This window comes from Pristis pectinata, chromosome 30, assembly GCF_009764475.1.
Source record: "Pristis pectinata isolate sPriPec2 chromosome 30, sPriPec2.1.pri, whole genome shotgun sequence".
Taxonomy (NCBI): Eukaryota; Metazoa; Chordata; class Chondrichthyes; order Rhinopristiformes; family Pristidae; genus Pristis; species Pristis pectinata.
In genome coordinates, this window is record NC_067434.1 from 9571266 (window position 1) to 9581767 (window position 10502).

General features: G+C 47.0%; 1 protein-coding gene across 1 annotated transcript; it reads right to left on the reverse strand.

The window, feature by feature from the left end:
• Window positions 1–551: 551 nt before the first annotated feature.
• Window positions 552–10140, reverse strand: rbp3 (retinol binding protein 3). Its single transcript, XM_052041342.1, has 4 exons — window positions 7141–10140; window positions 6835–7025; window positions 1022–1164; window positions 552–942 (listed from the first exon to the last, which is right to left on the reverse strand). Exons 1-4 carry the CDS (start codon window positions 10138–10140, stop codon window positions 617–619), a joined length of 3660 nt encoding a protein of 1219 aa, XP_051897302.1. The 3' UTR covers window positions 552–616.
• Between the last annotated feature and the right edge of the window lie 362 nt (window positions 10141–10502).

A 10502-nucleotide genomic window follows, 5' to 3' on the forward strand; every position in this document is an offset into this window, starting at 1 on the left:
ATATCGGGTTACTTAGACCTACAACTGGTACTCATATTGACAATAAAACCAACAGCAGACAACATTTTATAAACGATCGAGGTTGTATTAACAGGAACAGCAGAAATTGGGTTCACTGCTTCCCGGACACCCATAGCAGAGCGATGCTTTCGACAAACGTTCTGCTCATTTTTCTCAGCTTGAAGCCGGTTCGCAGAGTGCCCTTGAAGTAATACTGCCTCATTCTTCTGAAGCATTGCCCTATGTTCCAGATAATGGAAGTTGGAACAGTCGTGCAAACTATAAGAAAGCAAATAGTGACTAACCTAAAAACAATTACATCAAATGCAAGAAAATAAATATCTCAACCAAGTGCAAACAAGGCAAACAAAATGAGGTCAGCTAATGGTGCCAAAATGTCCTGGAATGACTCTCCAATAGAAAAGCACACATCAGACAGTCAGTGGTGACTTGTTCTTTCACCGTGAGCGACATCAGCTGAGAAATGATACTGCACTCATATCTAAAGCGTGTAGTCTCAACACTGAGATTTCACCCTCTAATCCGAACTCTAGGCATTTTATTCAGGAAACAATTAGCTACTTAATTATACGCTTTGCCTCTACAGAGGAGTGAATTAGGTACGTCCGTGCAAGTGGCTTCTCAGAATCTCTTTAGCTGTCTCCAGCGCTGTGGCAGCGGGCACCTCGATGTGAGGTGCGACTCCGGCTCCTTCCCAGAATGTTCCATCCGGACTGGACGACCTGACGGTCGGCATGGTCAGGTAGAGGTTGGTGTCGTCTACATGGTAGGTTTGTGGAGGGTGACATCCGCCGCTCGTCAACTCGCCCACGATCAGAGCTCTTCCCACTCTCTTCATCACGAAGGCGAATTGCTCCGCGGCTCCCGAAGTGACGTTGCTTGTGAGGACGATTAGCTCCCGCTTAGAACCATATCGCTCCCCTTGACAAAACAAAACAGCAATTAGAGGGGGTTATGGCTAAGAGCGAACGCTGAAGCAGATGTTGTCTTTTATTCTTACCTGCCAACCATGGAATGGTCCATATTTCGGAGGTTGTGTCAATAGGTCTATTGTAAACTGTATCCAGGAGCACCGGGTTCCCATCGTCAAAGAAGTAGGAACACAGGGCTGGGATAGAAGAGGTGGGTCCTCCAATATTATTCCTACATCACACATATGTGTTTGCATTAGTTAAACTTGTAAACAACAATACATTGGTGAGGGGACGGAGGGGGTACAGAGCAAATTAAGCAAGAACCAGAATTAATTTAAACACGAGGAGTGAAAAACGAAGCGGATATCCGACTGATACATCCCACCGTGGTGTCGTTATAGGAGGCTTCGTCACTCGCGTTACTTAAATGTCAAGGCCCCTTGAATCCATTCACTCAATGAAACAATGAAACATCTATTACAGCAAACAAGATGCTGAAAGAGCTCGGCAGCCAGGCAGCATCTGTGGAGGGAAGTGGACATCCGACGTCTTGGGTTGGTCTACACTGCAGCCACAGATGCTGCCTGACCTGGTGTGTTCCTCCAGCATCTTATCTGTTGCTGCAGATGCCAGTATCTGCAGTCTCTCGTGTCTCCGTTAGAATCGGTTGTGCGGTGCATTGAATAATTAGCTCCGAACAGAGCGCACCTCTGACCTCTGTCTGTTTCCTTCACGATGGAGCGTAGTTGGTTTTAAAACAACAGAATTTACTTACCATCTTGCACTTGCTAATCACTACCTCAACCCCGCCCTCCCAATCCGTTAACGGACCGAGAATTATAATTATTATGTTATTCTGCTGGAGAATCAGAAAACCATGGTTGAATTTTGCATACTTGCTCCTATTTACTATTATTAACAAATACATTCTTTTAAAAGAAATAAGATGTAACTTAAGCAGACAAAGGGCCTTCGAGATGAAACATTTCTTTCCAGCAGAAACATCTCTTTCTCTTCCCACAGAATCGGCCTCATCTGCTGAGAGTTTGCAGCATTTTCTGTTTTTTTTATTTTAAGCTCTTCTGGTTCGTGCATAGCAATTATTTGATTATTTTGAATATTTTGTAAACAATATTTGAAATATTTGAAAGATTATTTATAAATAAAAGAAAGTTTACGATTGCTGTTAAGTTTACGATAACAATTAATGCAAAAAATCCAGTTGTCGTGCTTCCAAATTGCAAAATGAATTCAAATTTTTCGCACTAGGTCAGGTTTCTGTCATGGAACATCGTCACAGTGATGCCTCTCCAAATAACATTGCGACCACAAAGTCTTGTAGCACTGTCCTTCTGATCAAATGGAAGCATTAAAAAAAAATTGCTTTTCTTGTCACAAGATACTGCCACTAACAAGCCACTAGTTTCGCCTTGTACAGAGGTTAAAACAAAACAAAAGGGTAATTACAAGAGTTGCAGCCACACACAACGTGGCCACAAGAGCAGGTCAGAGGCTGGGAACCCTGCGGCGAGTAACTCCCCTCTTAGCTCCCAAAAGCCTGTCTACATCATACGCGACATAGCAGCCCGTCTGACAGGCACCCCATTCACAACCGTTCACTCACTCCACCACTGACACACAGTAGCAGCAGTTCGTGCCATCTGCAGGATGCACTGCAGCAGCTCACCAAGACTCCTTAGACAGCACCTTCCAAACCCACCAGCTCTACCAGCTAGAAGGACAAGGGCAGCACAAGTACGGGGAACACCACCCCTGGGAGTTGTCCTCCAAGCCACACACCATCCTGACTTAGAAAACCCCGTTCCTTCACGGTTGCTGGGTCAAAATCCTGGAACATCCTCCTTAACAGCATTGTGGGATACCCACACCACAAGGACTGGGGTGGTTCAAGGAGGCAGCTCACCATCACCTGCTCAAGGGCAGCTAGGGACGGACAATTAGATGCTGGTTCAGCCTGCGAAGCCCACATCCCTTGAATGAATTAAGATGAACTGCACTGGTGAACTTGGGTGTAACAACACTTGAAAACCAACTGATTTCTCGGTCAGCATTGACACAGTCGCACTGAATCAATCTCCGCACTCCATGTCAAGTTCACTTGATAAACGTTGATAACATTATGTAGCTCATCAAACTTTTGAATTTATTAAAGCAATAAGGAAAACTGTAATTTATGGCTTTAGGGTTAAATTCATGGAAATATTTCCCATTCACCAAATACCAGTACAACTCCTGGGCATTAAAATTAAAGTCCGAGCTTCCAGTAACATAACCTTGGTCGGAATTGAAAGCTGCAGCGTTTAAATTATAGGGAGGAAATCCCGGAAATCTATAACGAACTGTGATTCATTATGATCAGCAACTCTGAACCTGATCGTCAAATTTCAGACTATACGCTGAATCACTGTTTCAGTCCCCCCAGAGCACCTCTTTGTTTAATCCAGGCGATACAAGCTGCTAACAAATCATGCAACAACTTCCATGCAGGGTATAAGCAGGCCGGCAGTCGCACTCAGGTCCAGTACTGGATACCTTCTGCCCGAATGATTTGCTATCGTTCCCGTCCCAATAGCGCCCTCTGTTGCCCTACAGCGACATTACTATTTCCCACTCTACGTTAGCCAACCTTTAGGAGTCCTGGATAAGATTAATTAATGTCAAATTAATATCAAGCTACGGGTAGCTTGCCGTATTGTGCCTATTCTCTCTGGGGAAGATGGTGACCGCCTCAAACCCGTTTTATGCTGCTCAATCACAGCCAACCAACGGAGAAAGCTTTCATCCAAGTTGGCCGGTTTGGACGAACAAAGATACCCTGAACAGAAAGACCAAGAGTACATCATCCGGAGCCCTGGAATGCTCTGCTTCACCTCGATCAGCTGGTACAATATCGCCTTTTCCTTATCATGATTGAACCTGAATATCAAAACGAATTAAAAGTATGTTCTTTTAGCTCAGTGCCCTTGATTTTTGTCAGCTATTGCTGGAGCTTCCTGTTGACACTGGGAAACCTTTCACTTATCGGCCAACCAACCGGAACGTTATGATGGGCAATTGTTCAATAGCGTACTTCAGTAAAAACAATATGCATTTATACCATAAAAATATGATCAAGGTACAAAAGAGATCAACGATATACACACCCAGACATAACACACACAGACACCTCCTTCAACACACTGTCACACACACCTTCAAACAGTTACATGGGCACTCACACACATGCACACACACACGTCCACACTGATAGACATGAAAGGACCCAAACACACGTCCACACTGATATACAAATGCACACATGCACACAAACACTCACATAAATACAGTCAGGTGGACACATGCATTATACACATACATGGACATACATATGCAATCCATCATTAAGGGACCCTCACCATCCGGGGCATGCCCTCTTCACGTTACTACCATTAGGGAGGAGGTACAGGAACCTGAAGACCCACACTCAATGTTTCAGGAACAGCTTCTTCCCCTCCGCCATCAGATTTCTGAACGGTCCATGAACCCATGAACACTACCTCGTTATTCCTCTTTTGCACTATTTACTTATTTTTGTAACTTATAGTAATTGTTTTGTCTACACACACACACACACACACACACACACACACACACACACACACACACACACACACACACACACACACACACACACACACACCGCGCGGCCGCACAGCAATGTCTTGGACATCTTATTCTTCTGGTGAGGAAACCCTACCAGTCTGCTATTGGAGAAACAAACTATCTGCTGGAGGAACTCAGCAGGCCGAGCTTGACGCAGGGGGTCGACCCGAAACATCGACAATTCAATTCTTCCCACAGAGGCTGCTCGACCCGCTGAGTTCCTCCAGATTGTTTTTTGCTCCAGATTCCAGCATCTGCAGTCTCTTGTGTCTCCACTGCGACTGGAGAATGTATCTTTCCATTTTCACATGATGGAGAAAACTTTCAGTTGGTGTCCAGGGAGAGGGAAGTTACCAAAAAAAGAAGAGCTTGGATGAATAGAATAAAATTATGGTTGAAGAGATTATCCTTAGAAGGTCAAGAACACTGGAAGACTTGGAATAAGAGAAAGGGCTTGCCTCTGGGAGGGTAAATCAACGTGTTCATTTCTATTGTTTTCCACATTACATCTGTACTTTACTTCCTTCTAGAGAGGTTGCACTTTAGCGCAAACAGGATCCGAATTTGGTGTCAGGACCCTTGACTTCAGGAAGCTGGGCGGAGCACACACCCCTGTCTGTATGGATGATGCTGAGCTGGAGATGCCTCTCCTTCCTCTGAAGGCTAAGGAAATTCGGCATGTCCCCAACTTCTCTCATCACTTTTTACAGATGCGCCATGGAAATCATCCTGCCGGGATGTGTTAAAGCTTGGTACAGCAATTGTTCTGCCGAAGACCACAAGAATTGCAGAGTTGTGAAGACAGCCCAGTCCATCACACAAACCAGCCTCCCCTCCATTGATTCTGTTGACACTTCCCACTGGCTCGGGGAAGCAGCCAACAATATCAATGACTCCTCCCACCCCGGTCATTCTCCTTCCTTCCCCGTCTGTCTGGCAGAAGATACAACAGTTTGAGAGCACACACCACCAGGCTCAAGAGTAGTTTGTAACCTACTGTTATCAGAGTCTTGAAGGGACTTTTCAGACGCTAAAAATGAAATCTTGACCTCCCACTCTACCTCATCGTGGTCCTTGCACTTCATTTGTCTGCCTGCACTGCACTTTCTGCGTTACTGTAACACTATATTCTGCATTCTGTTTTCCTTTTTACTACCTCAATGTACTGATGTATGGAATGGTCTGTCCGTATGGCACGCAAAAAAAAGCTTTTCACTGTATCTCGGTACACTTGGCAATAATAAACCAGTTCCAATTCCAGTTCTGACATTCACCACCCCAAGGCGCCTTCTGTTCACGCTGGACTTCACGCCCGATTTAGGACATGAAACCACGCAGATCCTGAGCTGGTAAAATGGATAGAAATACATCCAGTTGTTGAGATGAGTCTTCTACTTATTTGTCCCCTATCATTTCTTACACTGGAACCCTCCAAGAAAGGTTCTGTAGCTATGTACCTAGCATCTGGGACCATTGGAATGAAAACACATTGCAGCTATTGAACCTTAACGTGATGGCCGTTGCTTGCAGGGCATTACAGTGCTGACCATGCTATCAGCGAAGATCCTACCTGAGAAATGTTCATGACTCAACCATAGACTCATACAAGGCAGAGGAAACCTTCATTCCGAGTTCTGTATACTAGCTCTTTGAAAGACCTACCCAACTAGTCTCAAAGATAATCCGACCTGGTTTGCTTGGAGCTAATATGTCATATGTCAGATATGTTAACGAGATTCTCTCGTAAAACCGAAGCTTGACAATGTCTTTTGATTAGTTTTAAATATTTTTGGCACCCAGTAATTGTTCAAAGCGCGGAACACACATTACACGGCGGAGTTGTCCAATTACCTAGCTTAGCCAATAGGTGAAGACTATTTGAGCGCTGATCCCCATGGAATCGCCATTAAATGTTGGCAGTACACAGTGATATGCGGGTTGGTATGTTAACTGGCCACTGTAACTTTCCCTTAGTGTGTAGGTGAGCAGTAGAAGCTGGGAGAGTGAATGGCAATGTGGGGAGAATAAAATGGGAGTTTTGTAGGGATAGAGCAAACGGGTGCTTGTGAGCCGGCACGACCTCAGTGGGGAGGAGGGGCCTGTTTCCGTGTTGTGTGACTCTCTGACAACACGGGCAGGAACCGCTCAATTTTGCGCATATTTCCAATTTCCAGCCCATTCAGGCTTGGACTGCGCGTCACCATGAAGGGAAGGTTAATAGTACTGCCTGCATTACCTCAGGTCCACAATCAATGCAATGGTGTGCGCGATTTTATTCCATACATGAGTCACCATCAGGTCCGAGACTTGGGTAATTAATTCAATGTCGCCGAACATGTCGAACCGGAGGTAGCCGACAGCATTCTCAAACACTTTCGTCTGGAAGGCAAATTTAATCAAGTCTTCAAACATCTCAGGAGGTGGAATCTGGGAAAAGGAAACAGGAGGGGTTAAAGCATACAAGTGCCGAATAGGTTGCTTGTTCAATGTCCTGGGATCGAAATAAGTTTTATTCCGGGTTAGAGAGTGTCTGTTAACCTACCGGCATGGGGACGACACTGGGGATATGGTCCTTCAGATTGTCCGGGATATGCGCTACCTTGAGATGTTTGTCACCCGAGAGTTTCTGCAGGTCCTCCGATAACTTCTGAGCCAGCTCAAGCTCGGAATTAATGACATTGTACTTCCCCTCTTGAACTAGGTCGGCGATCTGCCCCGCTACCTTGGCACCGGCTTCCGCAAACGCGTAATTATCAGCCACCAACTTGCCGGCCGTGCGCACAATCGCGGCAACCTTGGCCCGAAGCTCGATGATGCCGAGGGCCACGCCCATAGCTTCATTGGCTTGGACCAAAACATGCGGTTCAGCACCGGACACGCTCCAAGCCTTCCCAGTCACAGCGCTCAGTGCAACTTGATTTGGAATGGATACATAGAGGTTGCTATTTTCTATCTGGTAAGTGGCTACGGACAAGGCACCTCCAATCGTTGGCTCCCCGATCACCGTCGCCCTGTTCAAGTCCTTCATTGCTCTGGTGAACGCCTCTGCAGCAGAGCCCGTGATATGACTGGTTAGGATATAGACATCCTTATTGGAGCCGTATCTTTGGCCAAGTACCTTGGGCAGTGTCCATATTTCCAAACTGGACGAGGAGGAGCGGGTAAACACAGTATAAAGATGACGGATAGGTTCAGAGTCAAAGAAGTAAGAGCATAAAATTGGAATTGCAGTTGAATATCCACCGACGTTGTATCTCATGTCAATAATGAGAAGGTCGGTAGAGACCAGTTTGTTCCATACTTGGTCCAGTAATTGTGGGACAATAACGTTGATGATTTCTGCGTCGGCCATCATATCAAAACGTAGGTACCCAATGTTGTTTGGCAACACTTCAACCTTGAAGAGGGCTTGAATGATGTGGTCCAATTCCTCTGCGGAAGGGATTCTGCCTACGTGGTCGTCCAGGACCTCAGGCGCGCTCTCGCTGTAGAAGACGTGAAAGCGGTGGTCACCAGAGGTCTCCTTCAGGTCGGAGGTCAACTGAGCAGCCAGCGACTCGTAGTCCACAACAGAGCGGTACAAGCCGTCCTGCCACTTGGAACTGAGCAGCGAGCTGACCTTGGCAGCCACCTCTGGGATGGCATAGTGGACATTCAGGAGATTTCCAGTGTCCTCCACCAGCTTAAACACTTTAGCGTGGAACATTAGAACATCCTTCGCCTTATCCATTGCGTCTTCCGCCAATACTATGGCATCAGGCACCACGCCGCCGCCGAGCCAACTCTCCCCATTATTATCTATAAAGTTTATGAAAGGGATGGTAATAAACATATTGGTATTTTCGATGTGGAAAGACTGCGAGTGAAGAAGGGTGCCGGATGTGATCTCGCCAACCACGGTGGCCCTGCTGAGTGACTGCATCAGGTAGGCTAGCTCCTCTGCCGCCGTGGCAGTGCGATGGCTGGTCAGCACATAGACACCCTTTTTTGATCCATAAGAGCTCCCATCCAAATCAGGAAGAGTGGAGAATTCTCTGGTGGAGTTGTTCAGCCTGTTGAATACGGTGTACAAGCGAACGGGTGGGGTTCGGTCCTGGAAATATGAGAGCAACACCGGTACAGCGGCGGAAGTGCCACCCACATTGTACCTGAGATCTATAATTAAATTGTCAGTGTCTTGAATCGGCTCCCACACTTTCTCAACTATGTAGGGGCTCAGTTTTGTCAGCGCCGACTCAGTGGGAAACACGTCAAATCTTAAGTAGCCGGTATTTCCCGGTAAGATCTCCACTTGAAACACAGCGTCGACAATCTGCCGGAGATAATTGACATCCGTTGGTAAGTCTTCATCTGGGCTCCGTTCTCTGGTGACCGGAGGTTCTGGCCCTACGCTGATCATCAGACGAGGATCTTCAGAGATGGCCTGAAGCTCATAGTTAAGTTTTGCTGCTAGATCTCGCTCCGAAGTCACAGCCGAGCGAGCAATTTTAGCAACTTGAAGGGCCAGAGAAGGTACATGGTCCACGTAGGAATAGTACTCGCCCAACAGTTGGGTGACCTTCTGGATTACATTGGGCATCTCCTTCCTTACGGCTAGAATAGAGGTGGCTTTCTCAAGGGCTCGATCTGCATTCACAGGCACACACGGGAACACACCGTTCACTTCCCAGCTCTGACCGGTGATGGGGCTGATTGACCTGGAGAGGGGAACGGTGATGAAGAAGTCAGACGAGCCAATGCGGAACTTCTGGACGTTGAGCGAGCCTCCCGCTGTCCGCTCCCCCACCAACAGGCCACGGCCCAAGTGCTTCAGGATGTAAGCCACGTCCTCGGCCACCCCTTGGGTGTTCCTGCTGGTGAGCACCAGAACGTCTTTATCCTTGTCGTATCTTTCACCCAACAGAACGGGCAGGGTCCAGAGATCCTTTGTGGTATTGGACGGTCGGTCATAGATGGAGTCGATGTGAATTGCAGGGTTCGAATCGCAAAAGTAAGATATAATGAAAGGGATACCAGAGACCTTTCCGCTGCTGCTGTAGCGGAGGTCGATGATCATCGCGTTGGTGGCCACCATGGATTTCCAAATCGTGTCCACCAGAATCGGGCCAACCATTTTGACGAGGTCCTCTTCAATAATGTGGTCAATTCTCAAGTAGCCCACGTTATTTTCCAAAATTTCGAACTTAATTGAATTTTGGATCAAGGCCATGAGTATCTCGGGGCTCGGGGGAGGGAGGTCGACGGGTTCAGAGGGCGTCGCCCCGGGCTCGTACGTGACCAGCAGCCGGGGGTCGTTCAGAGCCCCCTGGACCCCCGAGGTCAACATTTCAGCAAGAGTTTGGGGATCAGTCACACGCAGTATGTCGCCGCTCTGATTGACTTGCCCGATGGCCTCTTTCATCCCAACTAGGTTTTCTGGGAAGCAGTACTTATCCAGTAGGACCTGAGCCATGTCCAGCATCAGCGTGGATTGAAACATCTCGCTGGTGGGCACATGCTGCAGCAATAGAAGCGCCAGGAAAATGAACGCACTTGCCGCCATATTTCACACAAGTCCACCGCACCAACGGGACCGACCTGAAGCTATTCCCTTCACTTCAGTCCGAAATGAACACTGTCTGTCTTAAATCTCGATGCTCCGGATGAGAAAGATTAAAGCATTCATTTCTGTCGAGCGTGTAATCTCATTAGATTGAGCGCAGCCTCCTGAACCATTGCCTATAAATAACAGAAATTAGCGCCGTGCGTAAATATATCTGATTCCCCAGCGTTAGGTGGGTTCCAGTTCTAGGTCTGAGTCTCAACCCTGCACAGGATCCATTAGGATAAACAAAGGTTGAAGTTATTATTGCATGAAGACGTTCTTCACACGTGGGAAAGGCAGCAATAGCTCCGAATGCTAAT